The sequence below is a fragment of the Antechinus flavipes genome, chromosome 1, assembly GCF_016432865.1.
Source record: "Antechinus flavipes isolate AdamAnt ecotype Samford, QLD, Australia chromosome 1, AdamAnt_v2, whole genome shotgun sequence".
Lineage (NCBI taxonomy): Eukaryota > Metazoa > Chordata > Mammalia > Dasyuromorphia > Dasyuridae > Antechinus > Antechinus flavipes.
This window is the reverse complement of record NC_067398.1, coordinates 478457392-478481072: the sequence shown is the minus strand read 5'-3', so window position 1 is coordinate 478481072 and position 23681 is coordinate 478457392. Positions and strand designations below refer to the sequence as shown.

At 32.0% G+C, this 23681-nt stretch overlaps 1 protein-coding gene across 1 annotated transcript in view; it reads right to left on the bottom strand.

Moving 5' to 3' along the window:
- PRKDC (protein kinase, DNA-activated, catalytic subunit) overlaps window positions 1-23681 on the bottom strand; it is a 159001-nt gene that overhangs the window by 108968 nt on the left and 26352 nt on the right. The window contains exons 19-27 of the mRNA XM_051970227.1: window positions 20708-20794; window positions 19843-19962; window positions 19405-19564; window positions 16493-16599; window positions 15384-15474; window positions 14522-14685; window positions 13206-13358; window positions 8124-8231; window positions 6232-6458 (exon numbers count right to left, since the gene is read on the bottom strand). Of these exons, the coding sequence (XP_051826187.1) occupies window positions 6232-6458; window positions 8124-8231; window positions 13206-13358; window positions 14522-14685; window positions 15384-15474; window positions 16493-16599; window positions 19405-19564; window positions 19843-19962; window positions 20708-20794 (1217 nt within the window). The remainder of the gene's footprint in view (window positions 1-6231; window positions 6459-8123; window positions 8232-13205; window positions 13359-14521; window positions 14686-15383; window positions 15475-16492; window positions 16600-19404; window positions 19565-19842; window positions 19963-20707; window positions 20795-23681) is intronic.

Genomic DNA, 23681 nt, shown 5'->3' with positions numbered 1-23681 from the left:
ATCAAAATGGGTCCATGACCTAGGCATAAAGAACGAGATTATAAATAAATTAGAGGAACATAGGATAGTTTATCTCTCAGACTTGTGGAGGAGAAAGAAATTTGTGACCAAAGATGAACTAGAGACCATTACCAATCACAAAATAGAAAATTTTGATTATATCAAATTAAAAAGCCTTTGTACAAACAGAACGAATGCAAACAAGATTAGTAGGGAAGTAACAAACTGGGAAAACATCTTTACAATTAAAGGTTCTGATAAAGGCCTCATTTCCAAAATATATAGAGAACTGACTCAAATTTATAAAAAATCAAGCCATTCTCCAATTGATAAATGGTCAAGGGATATGAACAGACAATTTTCAGATGAAGAAATTGAAACTATTACCACTCACATGAAAGAGTGTTCCAAATCACTATTGATCAGAGAAATGCAAATTAAGACAACTCTGAGATATCACTACACACCTGTCAGATTGGCTAAGATGACAGGAAAAAATAATGATGAATGTTGGAGGGGATGCGGGAAAACGGGGACACTGATGCATTGTTGGTGGAGTTGTGAACGAATCCAGCCATTCTGGAGAGCGATCTGGAATTATGCCCAAAAAGTTATCAAACTGTGCATACCCTTTGATCCAGCAGTGTTTCTATTGGGCTTATACCCCAAAGAGATACTAAAAAAGGGAAGGGGACCTGTATGTGCCAAAATGTTTGTAGCAGCTCTGTTTGTAGTGGCTAGAAAATGGAAAATGAATGGATGCCCATCAATTGGAGAATGGCTGGGTAAATTGTGGTATATGAATGTTATGGAATATTATTGCTCTGTAAGGAATGACCAGCAGGATGAATACAGAGAGGCTTGGAGAGACCTACATGGACTGATGCTAAGTGAGATGAGCAGAACCAGGAGATCATTATACACTTCGACAATGATATTGTATGAGGATGTATTCTGATGGAAGTGGATTTCTCTGACAAAGAGACTTAACTGAGTTTCATTGGAGAAATGATGGACAGAAACAGCTACACCCAAAGAAGGAATACTGGGAAATGAATGTGAACTATTTGCATTTTTGATTTTCTTCCCGAGTTATTTTTACCTTCTGAATCCAATTCTCCCTGTGCAGCGGGAGAACTGTTCGGTTCTGCAAATATGTATTGTATCTAGGATATACTGCAACATATTTAACATATATAGGACTGCTTGCCATCTTGGGGGGGGGGGAGGAGGGAGGGAGGGGAAAAAACGAAACATAAGTGATTGCAAGGGATAATGTCGTGTAAAAATTATCCTGGCATGGATTCTGTCAATACAAAGTTATTATTAAATAAAATAAAATTAAAAAAAAAAAAAATACCGCAAACAATGGCAAAGTAACTGACATCTTTGTAGGCTGCTTAAAAGCTTACAAAGTGCACAAACATATGCATTTGACACAATCTTTCCAATAACCCCACAGTTCAGATTTAGCTGTGAAATAAAAGATGTACAATTTTTTCCTGCTTAACAATTGCCTGAAACCAGCCATTTAATATTACCCGAAGAATATCTGCCTTAAAAATCAAGGAAGGACATTTGTTTCAGAAAATAATTTTGAAGTTATTTTTTAAAAGCACATGAAATTTTCCAAAAGCAATTTGGCACACACTCTTATTCAATTCTTAGCCCAGATCATTATCCTTTCACAATGTTTTTCCAAGAAAAAAAAAATGTGCTGATGTGACAGCTACACAGACTGTCCATGAAATTCCATGTAACAAAAGTTAGAACACTGGCATTCATCGATTTTCCTGTGTCACAAAATTCTGTACTCTTCTGAATTATAATGGTTCTTCTTTAGATTTTACAATGTTACTCTCAAACAGAAGTTGCTGAAAGATAAAGTAAATTCAATTTCCATTTGGAAATTGCTTCTCCATGGCAGGAACACGTCAGATGAGCAGCACATCTCCTTTATTTATTTATACTTAAAATATTTATGAGAAGAGGATCAATTAATATTTATCACATTCAAATTATTAAAATATCTTTCATGTAATTGTTATACAATTTTAACATGATAGGAAACACTGAAGGAGAAACTTTATGGTAACACTTTGTTTTATAGAATCAAATGCTTTTTTTCACAATAAAGCAATAAAAAGCACAGGAGGATATAACATTCTCTTCACTTTTTAATCAATAATGTGACTATATATATTTGGCCTGTTGTGGAATATCATTTGTAAAAGTATACCTGTTTCTTTTTTACGCCACCTAAAAGACAACTTTCAATATTCTTTCAGTGATGCCACATGTCTGAGAAGTATGCAATATGCCAATCTTTGAGGAATTAAAGTGACCCAAAGTAAAGATACTAATAAAGAAGAGAAAATAAGTCAGGCTCATACAGCGAACAGTCTCCACTGGTACCCATACAATAATGTAGAGACTGAGAAAGACAATGTATTCTGGAATATTTACCTCTCCACTTTGGAGAGCTGTCGACAGAGAATTTGTGCAGACAAGGATTACAAAAGATGAAGAGTGAGCCCACTGTGATCTCTCCTGACAAAAACAAAGGTATCCATCAAAGATATAATGAAAACTAAGGTAGAAATCTCAAAAGACATTTAAAATAAAAATGAGCATGAAATTTAATAAATAAAAAAGATAAGCCTTTTTTAATAAAATCAGTGAAGTTTCAAAATATGCTGCCCTACAAAACATAATTAAAGCTAGTATTTTGGCTAAAGACTCTAAAAATACATGATTTCTGAAATTCCTTGACATCATTTCCTGATTGTTACTACTGAATCTGTATCCCAAAGAGATCATAAAAAAGGGAAAAGGACCCACATGCATAAAAGTGTTGGAAGCAGCTCTTTTTGTGATGGCAAGGAATTTGAGGTTGAATGAATATCCATCAGTTGGAGATTGGCTGAATAAGTTATGATATATGAATGTAATGGAAAATTACTGTTCTATAAGAAATGATCAGCAGCATGATTTCAGAATAGTCTGAAACGACTTACATGAACTGATGCTGAGTGAAGTGAGTAGAAACAAGGGAACATTGTACACGGCAACAGCAAGATTATGATGATCAACTGTGATGGACTTGGCTCTTCTCAGCAATTCAGTGATCCAAGATAATTCCAACAGACTTGGAATGGAAAATGTCATCCACTTCCAGAGGGAGAACTATGGATATTGAATGTGGATCGAAGCATACTATTTTTACCTTTGTTTTTTGTTTGCTTTTTCTTTCTCGTGGTTTTCCCCTTTTTGTTCTGATTTTTCTTTCACAATATGACAAATATGGAAATATGTTTAAAATGACTGAACAAGTATGATCTATATCAAATTGCTTGCTTTCAGGAGAGGAGGAGGAGAAAAAATTTGGAATTCAAAATCTGACAAAAAATGAATGTTGAAAACTATCTTTATATGTAATTAGAAAAATATTATTAAGAAAAAAATTTCATTACATTGATATATAACACAACTTATTAATCCATTCCCTAACTGTGGGTACTCCTGCAGATTCTCTTTTTTAGTTAATTAAAAAAAAAAAAAAAGCTATAAACAGTTTTTGCACATCCTCCATTTGTTTTGTACAGAACTAATGTCCCTGTAAATTTACCACAATTTCCTCTTTACCCCTTTCCTCTATTTCCCTGTGAAATATATTGCTATATCCAACTCTGTCTTCTTTCTTCTGATTACATTCAGATGAGGAATTTAAGTATCAACTGCTCTCCAGTACCCCTCCTCCTTGTTGTACACACAATATCTGCTTGTTAACCCCAAATGTATGACATAATTGTCCATAGCCTTCTTTTCCCATTCCCCTCAATGTATTCTTTTACCACTCTCATTCTGTTCTTAAGATCTTCAAGACAGAACTTGAACTAGACAGAATTAAGAGTGTATGATTCTTGAAGACAAATTTCAGAAGGGATACATCTATTGTTTTCCCTTAATTGAATGCAAGCAGTTTATCTTTATAAGGTTCATTATCATTATTCTTCATCTTCATATATTTCTCTTCACTCCTGTTATAGCTCTGAATTTTTTTAATAGGAATACTTGGAAATCCTGTATTTCATTAAAGTTCCATTTTTTGCTTTGTACTTTATTTTGCTTAATAACTTGTTATTGGATGTAAGCCCATAGACGATGGAATATTCTGGAATATTAACCTCTCCACTTGATTACAGTTCTGGCTGCTAAGTCATTATTATCCCGATGGCCTTCTCAGGATTTAAATTCTTCCTTTCTGGCTGCCTGGAGTCTTATTACTCTGACCTGGAAGATCTGAATTTTGGCTGTGATGTTACTGGTCATTTTCATTTGACTGGGAGATTTTTTAATTTTTACTTTGTCCTCTGTTTCAATGAGAGCTGGAAAATTGTCCTCTTTAAGATTTCTTGAAATATATCTAGGTCATTACATTCAGACAATTCAGTGATTTTTTAATTTTTTCTCCTCAATCTGTTTCCCAGGTCAATTGTTTTTGTATTGAGATAACATATACTTTCTCTTTTTTTCAGCCTTTTGGCTTTGTTTTAATATTTCTTGTTGTCTTATAGAGCCAACGGTTTCTATTTGGTCCATTTCAATTTTCAAGGTGTTTATTAACTTTGGCAAGATTCTGTATGTCTTGTGCCAACCTATTGATTCTTTTTCCAATCCTTTCTTTCATAGTTCTCATTTCTTTTCCTATTTCCTAATTCCTATCCTCAAGAGTTCTTACTCCGCTTATGAAAATATTTGTAATTTTTTTTAAGCTTTTAGCTTTATCTTTTCTAGGAATTCTAGTTGAACTTGTGCCCAAGATATATTTTTCGCTTACAGATGTTTTGTAGTTTTGGGGGGTTTGTGTCATGAGTATCCCTGCCATCATAATAGCTCATTATAGTGGGATTCTTTTTGTTTTTCCATTTTTCCAGCCTACTTCCTGACTTCAAAATTCGTATCAGGCGTGGGCTCTGACATAATTCTGGAAAGAATGTTTATAGTCTGGTACTGTTACTGCTTTTTTACAGTATATAGTCCCTACTCTGTGCCAGGTACCATATTTGTAGTACTTTACAAATATTATCTGATTCAATCCTCACAAAATCCCTGAGAGGATAAAGATTATTATTATTCCTCTTTTACAACTGAGGAAAATGAAGCAGTCTGAGGTAAAATGACTTGTCCTGGTTCATACAGCTAGTGAGTGTCTCTGCCCACATTTGAATTCTGGTTTTCTTGATTCAGGCACTATGCTTTAACTACTGTATCACCAGCTAGCTGCACTATCTGAGAAATGTAAAAAATTCATTGTACAGAACAAAACATGTTTTTTTGGACATGATCAATGTGGAAACAGGTTTTGTTTGACTATATATTTCCAAAGTAGTTTTGGTTTTTTTGTTTTGGGTTTTTATTCCCCTCAATAGGAGGGGATGAGGCAGGGAAAGAGAAGGCAAGTTTCTGTTGATTTTGAAAAAAGAATATCATAAATATGTGGTGGGGGAAGATGGGGAGAGGGAGAGAAAAAGAGAGACAGAGACATCGAGAGAGAGAGAGAGGGTATAAATAAATAACCAAGTTTGGTCCCATCAAGAAAGTAAAAAAGAAGCCCAACTTAAAAGGCACTTTGAATACTTCTTCAAGGAGATCAATGACTATGAGTATAAAACACTAAAATTAATGTCAGACTTCTTAAATGTGTTGGTACTCCTGACTCCAAGACTGGTGCTCTACCCACTGCACTATCTAGCTGCCCCAAGTTACTTTTTTCTGAATTTTTTTTCTCTTTCATATTATTTATTAAACTTGCTAGATTCCTTAGAGTCTACTTTTTTTAAAAAATAAGTTTTTATTGACAGAAGAGTCCCCTTCTTAAACTGGTTCTTGACCTTATAGGAAGTTTATATATCCATTTTATATACCTATATACCTGAGATCACATAAAAACTCCTCAAGTGAAAAGAGGTTGAGAGTGGAAAAAGTTTAAGAAGCCCTGCTTCTTAGAGAGAGAGATATACTAGAAAATGTATATGTAAAGGCAAGAAATATTAACATTTTTTAAAAATATGTATGTGTACAATACAGTCAAATATAATGCATAGTAGAGCATAATGTATAATATAGTCAAATAGTCAAACATATATCTGGATAAGAATTAATCCCAAATCATTTTCTGAATAATTGTTTAAATGCAGAAAAGATTATATTCAATTTTTCTTTACTTACCTAAATTCCCTATAGATATTGTTAAAAGCAAGTGCAGCTCCCAGTCTCTTGAAAGCATTGGGGTGAAGTGCAAAACTATAGAGACGCTTAAAGAGTGATTTAGTGTTCACAGGACTTTTCTCTTGCTGCTGAGGTGTGGTCTGTTTAATGGACCATTTTAAAAACTCTCTAACACACTGACCACAAAAATCTCGCAAGGTACTGTCAACAGGATCCACTATGCCATCCTGGAACAAGAACAAATTATTTTGTTAGTAAACTTTTATTTCCATGTCACTGGATCATTATTTTAAATTGTAGAAGTAACTTTAGAAATCCCTAAATTCAATACTCTTATTTTAATGATGTGGAAATTAAGGTTAGGGAAGTGTGACTCTTGCTTAGGGACACTAGGCTAGTTAGAATATGTATAAAATTAAAGGTAAATAAGTTCCTTTGGGATTGTCTAGTAGTGTCTGTAAGCAGCACCAGGAAACTGAAACAATCAGGGGCTTATCCGACCTAAGGATTAAATGAATTGGTTAAAATGGATTATTAAAAATAACTGGAGCTATTCAAAGACAAAAATAAAGCCATCATTGTTCTCAAAGAATGTATATTCTCTCAAGGAAAACAACATTTGTAGGTGTGTTTAATATATATTAAAAAATTACACAAAGTAAAAACAAAGTAATTTGGAGAAGGGAGCCCATAGCAACTGCCATCAGGAAGAGCTTCATTTAGGAAGTGGTACTTGAGTGGAGCTTGGAAGAAAAGTAGTCATTCTATATGAAATATTTATTTTTATGACCTGCAAGTCCTCATCCACTTGTCAATATTCTCCCTCCTGACTTTTAAGCTCATTCCACCAAAACTGCCCTCTCCAATTATTAGTTATAACAATTCTTTGCATGATAGCATCAGAGGCCTTTGGCAGCTGTGACATCTATGTGAAAGACAGTCTGGAGAGGGAGAAACTTGAAGGAAAATTTCTTGTCCAGAAGTTCACATCTTTTCCCAAGTCACGTCCCCTTACATTCTAGCCACTGTCCTCGTCACCCTCCAACTAAAACTTTGCATTCTAGACTTGAGACTCTAAGAAGTCAATGCTCACCAGGTCCAGAACCACCAGGTCCAAAACCAGACTATTTCCCCACCAGCAGGCATTTTTTCTCTTTCTTTCTAGCTCCCTTTTATGTACTGTTTTTTCCCCAAGCTCCCTGAGGGCAGGGACTCTCTTATATTTCTAACTTTAGGCTAATACTTGGCACACAGGAAACATTTAATAAATGTTTTATCACTCATTCTTTTATACAGACCAATTAGAAAGCTCCTGCAGTAGTTCAATTAAGAGGAGAGAAAAACTCAAACTAAAATGGTGGCAGTGAGTGAAGAGAAAGGGTCAAATGAGAGATGTTGTGGGATCAAAATTAGTAAGACTGGGCAACTGAATTAAGTGGGTGTCTGGGGTGCTGAAGAGTTGAGGACAAGTCCCAATTGCAAACCTTGCTTTCTGGAAGAAGAGAGGTATCCTGCACAGAAAATAGAAGTGTTCTGAACAGAAATAGGGAAGTTACGAAAGAGTGAGTATGGGAGAGAAATAATGAGTTCTGTTTAAGACAAATTCAACAGTTATCTTTTGACTTGATTTAGATTAAACCTTAACTTATTTGTAAATATTTTCTTTCCACAAAGGAAAATTAAAATTTACAAACAAGGAATTTTGACTCATTGAAATAGATTTTTCAGTTCCTTAAACAAAATAAAATATTTTAAAACCCATATGACCTAATTAGAAATTAGGAAGAAAAACAAATTATTTTGGTCTCTTTAACAGTCTCTGTTAAAAAGTTTAAACAAAAAATTTATGTCACTGGCCAGTAGAAAAAGCAGAGAAATTAGTTGCTACCTACCAGAATGGTTTCTAGTAATGTCACCGTATCCTGGCTCTCAAACTTCTTGTTGTTGGTGAACCAGTGAATTAGTTGCATGACAAGTGGTTCATACAGTTGCCTTGTTACCTGAATCATAAAATAACAAATGTATATTACATATATCTGCATCTTTTTCTTCAAATAATTGTCTTGGAAATAGCTATTTGCTATTGCCAAAAAGGTCAGAGTATTACTACATCATCACAGCAATAAGCAGCCCAGAAACCATGAAATTATATTTCAGAAGTCATTTCATCCAACCCTTAACTGAAGCACAAAGCTCTTCTACAACATTCTTGACATCCTCTGTTTAAAGACCTATAGTGATAGGGAGCTCACAACCACAAAAGACAAGTTACTCCATTTTTAGACATTTCTCACTTTCAGAATATTGTCATTTAATCAGAACTAGAGTAGAAGAGATTAATTTCCATAATCTATAAATAAACCCAGTAACTCTAATTCTGCTCTAGAAAGTTTGATAGAATAAAATTCAGTGCCACATGAACATGTTATTTGAAGACAGCTTTCATACTCGTAAGTCTTTAATCTAATTCCTTTAATAATTCCTCACATGGCACAATTTTCAGGCCTTTATCATTCTCACTGCAGCATCTGGACACAATCCAATTTGCCAGTGTTCCTCATATGATGTTACATGCAGAATGAATAGAACACTCCAGGTGTGATCTGACCAGAATAGAATACAGTGAGCTTGTTTGGATACTACACTTGTACTGGTACAACTTCAACTTTTTTGGGCAACTACATCATTAAGGGGGTAATATTGCAAAAAACAAATAAACAAAAACCACCCTCTTTTCCACAATAATTACAGCTTAGATATAACATCTGTACCCTGTACTTATTCTATTAATTCTCTGAACCTGAGCACAGTATCTGATTTCTAATGTTATTTAACTGAACTTCATGAAGATTTTGTCTTTCAACATCTTTTTGAATCTGGATTCTAGCAGTTAAGCAATTAATTATCCCTCCCTGCTGCAAATTTGGTAAATGTGATGTTACAACTTTATCTAAATCATTGAGTTTTTTAAAAAAATGAACAAGATATGATCAAGAACTACAAACTGTGTGATTAGCAGAAAGCAAAATTTCAATCAATTAGAATAGAATTTACTCCAGGGGAGATTCAAGAATCAATTCAGTCCCTGGGAAGCAACATTCATTGGGTATGACTATCTCATATTCTACTTAATTACATACTATTGTGCAGCCTGTATTTTTCCCATCTTGTTTCATTACAAAAGCACAAGAGACTTATCAAATGTTCTGGCAAAATTATTTCACTCATAGTTTCAATATTTCCCCAATCTACTAGTCCAGCAAAAGTATCAAAAAGATAGGCCAGTCAAGTATACTTTGTTCTTAATAAATCTAGGGATTGTTACTTCCAATTATAAGTACTCACAAAACAATCAAATTTAATAATGTGTTGCTGTAGTCTCATTACTGGATTCCAAAGCGATTAAAGAAGAAGGAAAAGGACCTACATGAGAAAAATGTTTATACTAGTTTGGAACTGGAAATTGAGTGGCTTCCTATCAGTTGGGGAATGGCTGAATAAGTTACATGATATGAATGTAACATTATATTATTGTTCTATTAGAAATGATGAGCAGGCTGATTTCAGAAAGTCTGATGCTGGTGAAGGAAGCAGAACCAAGAAAACATTGTACACAGTAACAAAAAGGTTATGGGATGATCTTCTCAAAAATGTGGTGATTTAAAGCAATTCAAATAAGTCTGGGGATGGAAAATAACACCCACATCTAAAGAGAGAATGATGGAGACTGAATGTACACTGAAGCATAGTATTTTGACCTTGTTTGTTTTTTTCAAGTTTTTTCCCTTTTGGTCTGGAAACTGAGTAGATGCCCATCAAGTGGAGAATGGCTAAATAAACTGTGGTATATGAATATTATGGAATATTATTGTTTGGTAAGAAATGACCAACAGGATGATTTCAAAAAGGCCTGGAGAGACTAACATGAACTGATGCTGAATGAAATGAGCAGGGCCAGGAGATCATTATATACAACAACAATACTATATGATGATCAATTCTGATGGACCTGGCCATCTTCAGCAATGAGATGAATCAAATCAGTTCCAATGGAGCAGTAATGAACTGAACCAACTACGCCCAGTGAAAGAACTTTGGGAGATGACTAAGAACCAGTACATTGAATTCCCAATCCCTCTATTTTTGCCTGCCTGCATTTTGGATTTCCTTCACAAGTTAATTGTACAATATTTCAGAGTCCGATTCTTTTTGTACAGCAAAATAACAGTTTGGTCATGTATACTTATTGTGTATCTAATTTATACTTTAATATAGTTAACATCTACTGGTCATCCTGCCATCTAGGGGAGGGGGTGGGGGGAAGGAGGAGGAAAAATTGGAACAAAAGGTTTGGCAATTGTCAATGTTGTAAAATTACCCATATATATACATATGTATGTGTGTGTATATATATATATATATATACATAAAACTTGTAAATAAAAAACTATGAAGAAAAAAAAAAAGAATTGCACAGATTTAATTTATACCAGATTGTTCGCTGCCTTGGGGAGAGGGGAGAGAGGGAACAAGAAAAAATTTGGAACACAAAGTTACAAAAATGAATGCTGAAAACTATCTTTGTATATATTTGAAAAAATAAATACTATAAAAAAACAAAAAACTAAAAAATTTTTAAATTGAATATTTAAAATTGCTTTTACATGTAATTGGGTAAAAAATAAAACACTAAGAAAAAATAAAATAAATGTTTAATGAATTTTTTAAAAAAAAGAATTTTGCTGGGGAATTAAAATCAATTTGAATTACAGTTCCAAGAATCTACCTTTTCTTCTTTGTGAAAATTGGGAAATTACTTCCATATCTCTAGTTTTCCAGCCATTCCTTAAAGATCATAGGCCAGCACTAATGCATTGCTAGTGGAGCTGTGAAATGATCCAACCAATCTGGAGAGCAATTTGGAACTAGGCCCAAAGGGCTATAACACTATGCATACCTTTTGTCCCAGCAGTGCCACTAATGGTTCTATTATCTCAAGAAAATCATAAAGGAGGGACAAGAACCCACATATGCAAAAATGTTTGTAGCAGCTTTTTTTTTGTAGTGGCAAACAAGTAGAAAATGATAGAACATCTAAACAAGTTATGGTATATGAAAGTAATGGAATATTATTGGTCTATAAAAAATGATGAACAACTGATTTTAGAAAGGTCTGGAAAGATTTATATGAATTGATGCTAAGCAGAACCAGGAATACACTGTACACAGTAACAGCAAGATGGAGCAAGATCAATAAGACTTGGTTCTTCTCAGAGGTTCAGTGATCCAAGGCAATCCCAATAAACTCTGGATAGAAAACACCATCTGCTTCTATTGGAACTATGGAATTTGAATGTAAATCAACACAGGTTATGTAAATTTTTTTCCCCGTTTTTTCCCCCTCCTTTTCTCAGCTTTATCCCTTTTGTTCTGATTTTTCTCTCCCAACATGATTCATAAAGATATGTCTATTTAAAAATGTATAACCAGAAAACACACATATACAAAAATACAACATCAATTGTTTCACTTTTCTATTTGTATCCCTCGCATTTAGTGCCAGTCCTTGGAACATAATAATCTTAATGAAACCTCATTCATTCATTAAAAAAAAAAGAAAAAAGGTCACAAACCAATTAAATAATTACATCTCATGATTTTTGTAGTAATCTAGGATATCATTTGTTCAGGGAAGAGTTTTAAACTCATTTAAAGCAGCTAAGTGATTCTTGCTACTCTCTCAAGATATAGGTTTCAACTTTCTCTAGGATACGTTTAATCATTCAATCATATATGGAAAAGACAGAAACAAAAGAGAATTTTGTTTAGTATTTTATTTTCCCAGTTACATGTAAAAAACAAACTTTATATTCATCTTTTAAAATTTAAGTTCTAGATTCTTTCTCTATGATTCTTCCTGAGAAGTATTTTCTCTTATTCTTTTATTTGCTGAAAACATATTATGCTGTCTTGCATTTTTCACAGGCTTCAGTTCAACTTTAAATTTAGCCTTTCTGACACTAAGTTCATAGGTCCATGCAAATCTTTTATATATAAAAGATTTCCTTCCTTATTATTCTCATTCAAACTTTGATATTTGTCCTTTCAAGCTGGACTCTAAAGATTAAGCTCCTACAGTTAACTGCATGAATCTTTTTTACATTCTCATCTAGATTGCTCAAAAACGTTTCTTAAAAACCTCCTCCTTGAGCTATCTTTCCTTTAAGAATTTCAGGCAATAATATAATCTCCATGAACTTTTGCATTCAAATTATGGGAAATTCAAATGGTAGCTCCTACTGCAATTTTTAACAGAGAAATATATTTTACCTAAAGATTACCTATCACTTTTCTTTTTCTGGTTCAATGCTACATTGAATAGAAGTCTCCCTAACTATTTAAACAAGGGAGAGCTATACAAGGTCAACTCCTTCACTTTCCTTCCCAAGATATCTTGGAGTTACTGGCTAGCTTTTTTTCTTAAGGACAATGTCTTAAACCAGAAACAATCTGATTCTAATTGGCCACTAATAAATCCTAGGCCAAGCCCCATTAATGGGTCATTATTTTGGGTCCAGATTTATTCAGACTGAATGTAAATAGCAATCAGAAAATGTTTGCTTTGGTCAGAAATCCTCAAGAGCCTTCCCCTCCCAGATTCATTCATTTATTTAGATCTTTTTTGGACTAGGTGAAAGAGGAGACTCTTTGCTTCCATTGCTACCTAGCCTTAATTACTGAATGGGTACAGCCTCAGTCAAACTGAGACCTATTGAAGATCTTAGCTTAAAAAGGCCAAGGTCTTCCACTGCATTCAGGATCATCTCCAGTCATCCTATCCTGTATCTATAAAAGACAGAACTTTCCATTATTTTATTTCACATAAATAAGTTAGACATGAAAACATCACTCTGTTAGTATGTCAAGGTTATTTCACAACATAATTTGGAATTAAAAATAATTGATCCATTTACCTGATCTACATCACAGGCAAGTCGAAGTAGCACAGGAAATGTCTTCTTATATAGCTGATACATGGGTGGGGAACCCAACTTTCCTTCAGGTATCTGGGATGCCTTTCCCAACATAAACATAACCATGCTATGTAATAGTTCACAGGCTGCAATCTAATATAAGCAAAATAAGTTATCAAAATTGTATATACCACTACTATCTCAAAATAATTTTATAGCATTTTGTAAAATTAAAGTTTAAAATAAACCACAATAAAACCAAAATTTTAAATATGCAAGAGAAGCACTATACGACTCAAATATAAATTTAGAGATACTTTGTGAAAATACAGACATTTTAAAAAGAGATACATATTTATTATATTAACATAGTACTTTTGTTCATTTCGATACTTTTCTGCCAAAAGATCTAATTTTAAAACTCTGAAAAGGACAAATATTTTAACTTCATTTTTAATCAAGAACCACATAAATTCCAGTTATACTTGATAAATATTCCTTGTTTTTTAATCATTCATCTAATTTGAGCAGATTAAGAGTATATATATCTGTTCATTTTTGGTTACTAAAGAAGCTGAATCATATAAGAGACATATAACACAGCCCAACAATAATGTTTTAAATTTGAAGTTATCTGCCTTTTAAATTGTCTTTTCTAAAAAATTATCTATATGTTAAAAATCTGCATATGTCCTTGCATATTACATTTCTACCATAGAGTTTTTGATAGACTCTTATCTCAAACAATCTGTGATCACACTGATGTGAAAATTTCCTTCAACTATAGATATTCCAACTTATCCATACCTGTCCACTAATGTAATTTTTATTCATGTCCTATCATAAATTACAGATGAGAGAGCCAATGTGATGTGAGGATCCTCCCCATACCCAATATAAATATATTTTCTTCCATGTTTTTCTTTGTAACTGTCATCAAAATTTGACTTCTGTTATTACTTTGGAAAGGTAAATTAATGTATTTTCAGATAAATGCCCAGTTTAAAAAATCAACAATTATTACAATGGAATGGCTGAAATAGATTCCCCTTCTTAAATATTTGCTTGTGGTTTTTATTTTATTTTATTTAGTATTTTATTTTCCCAGTTACATGTAAAAAATAATCTTTTACATTCATCTTTTAAAATTTTAAGTTCCAAATCCTTTTTTTCCCTCCCCACTCCTGTCATTGAGAAGGCATTGCTTGTTATTTTTTAAGAAAAAGCTTCTTTAAGATTATAGTCTTTAAAAGCTCACTTAAAATAATATCATTAAAACAAAAAAAAAAAAAAAAAACAAAAAAAAAAGAAAATACTTTAGTTTGTCTGTCACTAGATGAAAGAGCCAGTTCTGTGACCCGAGGCAAAAATACATCCAAATATATTATAGGCTTCATTTCTGCAAATGGTACTGCAAAGCTCAGTTTCTTCTCTGAATCCCAAGCCAAACACTTCTTCATAATTTCATCTGAGGAAGCAGCTATTAAAAATTTAAAAAATATATATATTACACAGTTATATTAGATTACTGAAAAAGTATTACACACTTAGGAAATTAAAATAGAGCATACCAAGAAGAGCTTAGATGAATACAGAAGGATTTTTTAGGTAGGATAGTTATTGTGAAGAATAAAATGGTCTAAAATTTCATTTTATACTAGGACCTGAAAAGTTTTTGATGTTGTTATTATTTCAACTGTAAACACTTTAAGGTGCTAAAATTAGCTCAATAAGATTTCTTTTTAGAATAAAAGCTGCAATAGTTTGGGGAAAGAACAATTTTTTTAAACTTTTAAAATATTTATTAACTATCATATATAACTGTGAAGTTCAAATTTTAAAAAGAGATACATATTTATTATATTAACATAGTTCTTCCACAAATGTCAAGGAGGGGTTTTAAAAAGCAGATTGAAATTCCTAATTTACCAGAACCAAGGGTGAATTGGTTTAATATAATTTTGTGTAAAAAAACAAAAAACAAAAAAATTGGGAAGGACATATGATAAGAATCTGTCTAAAGATATGTATCTTTCATGCAAGCCAATCAAAGCATTTAATCAACATTAGCTCCTAGTTACAATTTTTAAAAAGAATATGTTAAATGTATGTACCACAAGTAAATTTAGAGGCAACCTATGAAATTAAATACACCTAGAAGGAACTTAGGAGGTTTACCTGTAACAAGATTCCTATTTATTTGTCCTCCTAGAGATCCAAGCACTCGAATCACTTGTGCTCTCACGGCTTCCAAGGATATCTCTTCATCCTTTCATGTTTGCACAAAAATTAGTAAAGGCAATTTTGTGACCATTTAAAAACAAAGATCATTTTAATTAGGAGCATGAATTTTAAAAGAGAAAGAAAGTCATCTAAGAGTAAAAATACTTTTAGTTCCTTTTACTAGTCATACAATACACACACACAGACACACACACACACAGAGTATCTTAGTATTGAAAACACAACACTATTTGAGATGCAGTTGGAATATCGTGTGAAAATTGCATGTTTATTTTTCAAGCATCAGAGGTGGTATCTCTCCACAGAAATATATTGATAACTGCCTAATTCAAAACAAGGTCAAAGCATTTCAATCTGTAGAATTAAACTCTTGAAAGAAAAAATTCTTCCTCTTTGTTTCCCCTGTTCGTAGCACAGTGTCTGGCACTTTATAGGGACATAAATATTTGAAAAATGAAAAACAAAGTTTACTGGCTATCAGCCATATAAGAAGTCCACAAATTTGTCTTAATCAATGGCAACCATTCTCTACTAGGCTTTTATCTTCTTTAGTATTCTAAGCTCTAGCTTTTGCAGGATTTAAAATTTAAAATGGATAGTATTTTTTTACATCAATCCTTTCCATAATATTTTCAATTATCTAAGACACCATCTTAGGAACAAAACATTTTTAAAACAACTACCATGAGAATAGTTAAGTAATCTTTATATATGAATGAGCTTTGGGGGCTATAACTTCAAATATGTAAAGTTTAAAACTAGCTAATTAAAGTAGCAAGTCATATTATATTCGCAATTATAATCAATCATATTATGAAAGAAAGTAGAGTGAATGCACTGAAAAAATAACCAAAATAGTAGTTATTATACAGTATAATCTTATTACCAAAGCTTTAATGAAGTAATCACTGTATTGAATTATTTAATATATTTTGTATATCAGGTTTTGAAATTTACATTTTTTTTCCCAATCGGAGATTTATCACCAACTCTCATATTCTGATCACTAGAGCTTAAAGTAGAAAAAAAAATAGCTTACTTACTGATAATATGGTCTTTGATTTTTTTAGATGCTTTACTACAACCTTATTAAACCCTTTCTGGGCTGCACGAGAAAGTACTGTGACTTCTTCATTATCCTTGTTATCATCTAATCAAGAAAAGAAAAATTCATTACAAATAAACAAAAATACATACTGTTTTTTTAAAAAGCCTGCCAAAATGTTGAATAAAATTCTGAGATGAATTTGCAATTTTAAAAATAATTTCATTATTTATATTTCAAAAGAATACAAATCTTTTTCATTAAGTTAAACCTCAAAAAAGTGGACAAGATGACCAAACATTACATTTGTTACCAAAAACACTCATTTAAAAAAAGAACATTTTTAAATTCTAAAATGTTCACCAATCTTGAAAAATTTAACATGTGATTAGTCATTATTATGCTAAGACACATATTAAAGCTCTCCACAAATCTGAATTTTCATATTTTATCCTGAAATACAACTAATAATTTGAATCTTTCTTGATTTAACTACAAAGGGACATTGAAAGCATATCTCAAGAAATTTATAAAGCTTTCTTTTGGTGATTCCTCACAAATAATAATCATCCATGATAATATGCATTTCATGTGAGCAACATTTCAAAAAATAAAGTCATTAACTTTTCTTCATTTGGTGATCTTAACTTCCACATGTATTGTAATGTTTTCTTTTCTATTTGACTAAATTAATTTGACTCTGACTTTCAATTTATTTTCTCCTACCAAATATAAAGCATTTCTCTATTTCCCATAAGCATTGCCATCCATTTCCCTTCTAAATACTTATTTTCATTCCTGGAAAAATCTCACTATGCCCATTTCTCTCATTCACAAATGATTTTTCTTCTTTGAATCTTCTCAAATCTTTTTCTTCCATTACACTTATCACTTATTTTCAATCACACAATTCTAAGGTTCAAACAAAATAGACCAACTGGGTCACTTAAATAAAATGTAACATACTAACAAAAACAGCAGTCAAAACTAACTAGATAGAAGTTCAGTAAAATTATTACTTGATCCCCTGATAGCTTTAATTGATCAGCTTCTTTCATTCATTCCTCCAAGTAACCAGTTGTTTGAATGACTTATGGTGCAAATAATATCATTACAGATTGCTATAATAAACTAAGGATCATAGAACCTAAGATCTAGTTCATTCTGATTCTAACATTAAGTAGTTGCATAAAAAGAGTCAAGGTGCTCATCCAGTGTAGAACTCAATTTCCTCATCTGTACAGTAAGGCAGGGAGAGTAGACAGTCTTAAGTCTCTTCCAATAACAGTACTTCTAAAAATTCTGAATCTATAATTCTACTTTGTGCTAGACACAATGATACGTGATGGTTCACAATGGTTCAATAGTCCTGATTGTTGAAATTAGAATTTATTAAATCTTAAGTAAAGACATCAATGAATGAATTATAGTTTTTTCTTTAACTTTTTCTCAGTTTATGTTATATTATACATAATAAATTTTTATAGATTAAAAAGAACTCAGAAAAAAAGATGGTGTAAACCCCTTTATCTTCAATGTGAGGAAAAAAACAGAAAAACAAAATCATTTCTCCCATGTAAAATAGCTAATTTAAGAAACATGCATTCAATATATTTAGGTAAGTAACATAAAGAACAAATGCTGTTTCCCAACATGAAAGGGGTAAAATATGTGAACAGTCAGGTCTCAAAAAGAAATATAAACTACCAATGACAATATATTAATATCACTAATAAGGAAAATGTCCATTAAAATAATTTTGAAACTTCAATTCACATTAAATAAACAATGATAAAAGATGGTGATAATAAATGTTGAAGGAAATCTGTAGGAAAGTAGGAATGTTAAGACATCATTAAAAGAACTGTGAATTTTTCCAATTACTCTGGAAAACAATTTTGAACATACTGGAAAAGTCATTGAACTTTTTTTTTGATGCAGTGATAAAGCTACTAGTTGTACATATTCCAGAAAGGTCAAAGGAAAAAAAAAGGCTTCAGGTATATTCAAACATTTAAAACTTTTTTGGCATCTAAGAGCTAAACAATAAGTAGATGCTCAATGATTGAGGGTACAGCTAAGTAAATTTTGGAGAACAAATATAATGAAATGTTACTGCACTCTAAGAAATGGCAACTACTCAAAATTCAAGAAAATTTATATTACTTATAGAAATTAAATTACTTATAGAAACAGAATAAAGTGAGCAATGCCAATAGACCATTTGATTCAATGACTACAATGTTGTGTGATATAGTGAAAGGCACCACGGTTAAGAGTCAAAGCCCTCATTTCAAATACTGTCCCTACTCACTTCCTCTCCATGTGGCCTTTATCAAATCTACTTAAGTTCTGTGTAACTCAGTGTTCTCCAACTATAAAACAAGGACAGTCAAACTGTATCATTTTTATTTTCCCTTTAAGAACTCAATCTATGATACTTGATCTAAAGGAATACAACACTGAACAGTATCAGAGCAGTGACTTTAAAAAAAATTGACTAATGTTGGCTTTAGTGAACTAAACATGAAAATGCCTACCCTCCAAAGGCCCTAAGGAGGGCAGTACCAATGTTGGTTCTGGCTAATATTCAATGGACTACTGGTATACAAGGAGAAAGCAATAATAAATTATACTTCTTTGTTATAAGGAGAGTCAAGGGAAGGAGTCAAATCATTGAGAAGTCTCAGCAATATTTTTAAAGTTATCAATAGAAAATTTATTTTAAAAAATTAAAATCTAATTCATGATAGTCTGGTCTAGAACTTAAAAGCCTACTAACTCCCAAGATAGTAATTTTTCTACTATTTTATATTATACTCAAATTATTTGTTAGAAGACTATTAAAAATGACTACTAAATTCTCTTTTCTAATTTAAATTTTATAAGCCACCAATTTTCTTGGCTTACCTGATAATGCTGTAGTTTTCAAATAACTGTCAAGGCATGGTAGAATATCTTTGTAATATGGCTGAATTGTATGTTTTGGTATGTATAACGACCACTCTTCTAGGGCATTCAGACCTACTTCTGCCAGTGGGGTATAACTTAGGCCCAATTTGAAAGCCATCTGCATATTAATATATACAACAAAGTAAATGCCACAAAGAACCAATAAGAACAAGGAAAAAATTTTAAAATAAGAACTAAAGAAATATTATCAGCTTTGATATGAAAGGTAAACTACCAAGTAGGTCTTTTATTATTACAACATATAAATTCTATAGGAACAAGAACATACAAATTGTACCAAATGGTTAGGGTATATATAGCATTGTGTTTAAAATGGTTCTCTAAAGAGTAATAGTCATTAAGGAAAATGTAATTTGATTTATAATAGACACTAACCTGTAATGCAGGTACATAAGCTTTAATATCCAGTTCAATGATATCATGTGGCAAACACAGTACAAAGTTCAAACAGGAGGCTAATAGTTCATCTTTATATTGCTTCATTTTTACTGATACCTTAAATAAAATAACACTATTCAAATAATAATATTTAAATAAATGTCATTTAAGGACATACTTAAAAGTAAATATTTTTCCTATTTATGGCAGACTTAGTAATAAATTCTAGATCCTCTGCATAAGATTTTAAATTATAAATTTAATACTTATCACAACCAAACTTATTTAAAAAAATAAAACTGAAAAGACTATAACATCATAGCTGCAGGGAATCTGACAATTACAAAGGATAAGTAACATCTTTATTATTTAGAGAATTTGGATACAAAGTATAAATATTTTCATTATAATTGCCAATGATATTTAACATATTCTCATCTGGATTCACAAGTAAATTTTAAAATAATTAACAGAACCCTGTCCTTGGCAATTAGGATTTTTTTTCACACATTGCTAATTTTAAAATAATCTATTAACAAAGATAGGAAAATAGCTTTTTAAAAATCTATGATTTCAACAATACTATCCCCATCAAGGCAAATCACAATAACTCAGTGAGTTATAGCAAATGAAAAATTTACCATCCAAACCAATTTTGTCATAAATCTCTGAATATAATTGAGGCTTCAGATCACAGATATCTATCACCAGTCACACATCTAAAGCCTCTCCAACTGCTAGGATCTGTGAAAGTTTACACTCCACGGGTTTAACCTTTGAGAATTCAGGGTCATTAATTAGTATAACGGGTGAAACTTTTAATTAATTAGTATAACATGTGTGAAACTTTTAAAAAAGTTACCTCTTTCCCAAACTTTGCAAATAATGCAAAACAAGAATATTTTTCAGGGTCTTCAGGAGATTTTTTATGGCTCTTTGGACTTAGTCCCTGTCAAAATAATATACAAAACCATGTCATACATAAATAAAATAGCCCAGGAGTTCCCAAATCATAAGAAAGTTACTGCATGTGAACCAATTCATTAAATAACTCAGCATAATAAATAAGAAAATACAATTTCTGTAGGCTGAATAAATATCTTGCATATACATGTATTACCATTTTTGTATGTAAATTCCATTGTGATTAAATAAAATACAAATTCATTTAAAAAGACTATTTAATTCACAGTAGTAGCTTTCTGTCAATTATATTCTCAAACAAATATATGCAATACAGCTACTACCAGAAAGACAACTATGAACTTTTGGATATTTATAAAGGAATCCTCATACTCTGAAGTCCTACTATAACCTTGAAGTTGCCATTTTTTTTTTCAGAGAAAGAAAATGATTTTTATTTGTAAACTAAATGAAGTATGCTATCTATTTCTTGATAAAGGAGATGATGAACTCAAGATACAAAATGAGACATTTTTTAACACATCTAATGAAGGAATTATTTGACTGACTATTTTTGTTACAAAGAGTTTGTTTTTTTCTCCCTATCCTCCAATCTTCTCTCCACTCTACTCCCACCCCTACCTCTCTGGACCAATAGAGAAATGGAAGAAGATAGATTTTTGTTCATTCAAAAAAATTTTACTGTAATATTTTTTATGCTCAGGATTTCTGAGACTGGATAAAGAATATATAAGATCATATTTTTAGAATTCAAAGGGATCTTATGGTTCCATGGTTTCTAACATCTTCATTTAGAGTTAAGGAAACTGAGGTCCAGAAATATAAAGAGATTTGCCGAACATCTTAACTTCACTAAAATGATTACACTTAGACATACTAATCTTTCAATCACTGATCAATTTCTAGGAAGATGTAATGTAGTAGAAAAGGGGAAGATAAAAGGGAATAACCATAAATAACTACCATATGTCACTATATATATATATATAAAATTTCATGTGTTCCTCAAAAATCACTATACAGAGGGAGGTGCTATTATTATTCCAGTTTTCCACTTAAGGAAATTGGGAAAGGTAAAGTGCTTCCTTGCCCATGTCACACAGCCAGTAAGTGTCTGAAAATGCATTTGAACTCAGATTTTCATGACTCCAAGCCCAGTATGCTATCAACATTTATTTATTAAGCACTTAGTATTATCCAGTTACTGTGCTACATGCTGAGAATTGAAAAACAAAAATGAAACTAAATTAGGACCTTGCTCTCAAGAAGCTAACAATAGGACAACATTATATACATACTATGTAAAAAATTCAGAATATATACAAAATTGTTTTGGAAGGGAAAGTACTAGTATGTGAGGATATTAGAAAAGGCCACTGTGGTTCTGCCACCATGTAGGAAAGGGGTTAATAGCTACTGGAATTTACTGAGGAAGGGAGTAATATAGTCAGACCTGAATGTATGAATGTATGAAATGTATAAAAAAAAAACACCCGGTAACTGTCCAGAGGATGAACTGGTAAGGTGAAGAGCCTTAAGACAGGAAAATCACTTAGAAGACCTCTACAACGGTCCAGGTGAAAGGTGATGAGGACCTGAACTAAAGATGGTTATGTGAAGAGTGAGAGGAGGTCAAACACAAGAATTGTTACGGGAGTAAAAAATATCAAAGTGAGCAATTGTATATGTGGGATGAAGGACAATGAGTAATCCAGGATAATTAATCTAGGTGACTAAAAAATTGTAATGCCCTTGACAGAAAAATTCAATTCCATAAGCATTTATTAAATAACTACTGGGTGCCAGGCACCATGCTAAGCAATGAGATATAAAGAGTTAAATGAAAATCTCTGCTCTCAAGGAACTTACAATTTAAGAGGGGAGAAGACGATTTGGAAGAAGAATAAGTTTGAGAAAAAGAATAAGAGGAAAATAATAAGCTCTATTTTGAATATAGACAAGTGCTAGATGTCTGTGGGACACTTAATTTAAAGAGTCTAAAAGGCAGAGGTAACAATTGCAAGGTGCAGAATGAGATATACATTGTTGGGACTTTTTTTTTTTTTTCCTAACTACACATATTTGTTACAAGGATCTTTTCAAGCCTGGAAAGATTTACATGAACTGACTCTCAATGAAGCAAACAGAACCAAACCCATTGGACACAGTGATAGCAGGACTGTGTAATTATCAACTATGATAGAGTTAGTCCTTCTCAACAGTTCCCAAGTGATGCAAAGCAATCCCAATAAACTCTGAACAGAAAATATCATCCATATTCAGAGAGAGAATTATATAGATTGAATGTAGATTGAGACATACTATTATCATCTTTTTTCCCCCTTTTCTCCTGATCTTTCCCTTTTGTTCTGATTTTTCTCCCCCAACATGATGATATGGAAAATAATAATACTAAATAAAAATAAATAAATTTCAGTTGCTTCCTATTACCATTAGAATCAAATTCAAACTTCTTCCTTTGGCCAAACATAAAAACAAAATAAAAAAAAAAAACCCACCAAGAAAATCCCCAAAGATCTTTTCAATTTTGCTTTTAAATTGAAGGAGTATAAAAAGGGGGGAAAAAACAAATGCCTACTAATTAAAAACAAAATAAAATGTAGGCAGAAAAAAAAAGAGTGTAATGCTATTTGTGGGCCTGCATATTTTTCCTGTGACTTCTTCATATCCTCCGTACTTAGCAAAGTGCCTGGAATATAATCAGTACTTAATGTGTGCTGACTGATCCCTAATTAAATATAGAGATGTAATAGATTTCAGTAGACCTGGCCAAATATATAGCTGTAGAGATAATAAATAATATCATGGGAGCTGATATGTTCTTCAAGTAAGAAAGAGAGTCCAGAAGAGACCCTGGGATGTGGCCACAAGTGGGACTATGATAAAAATAA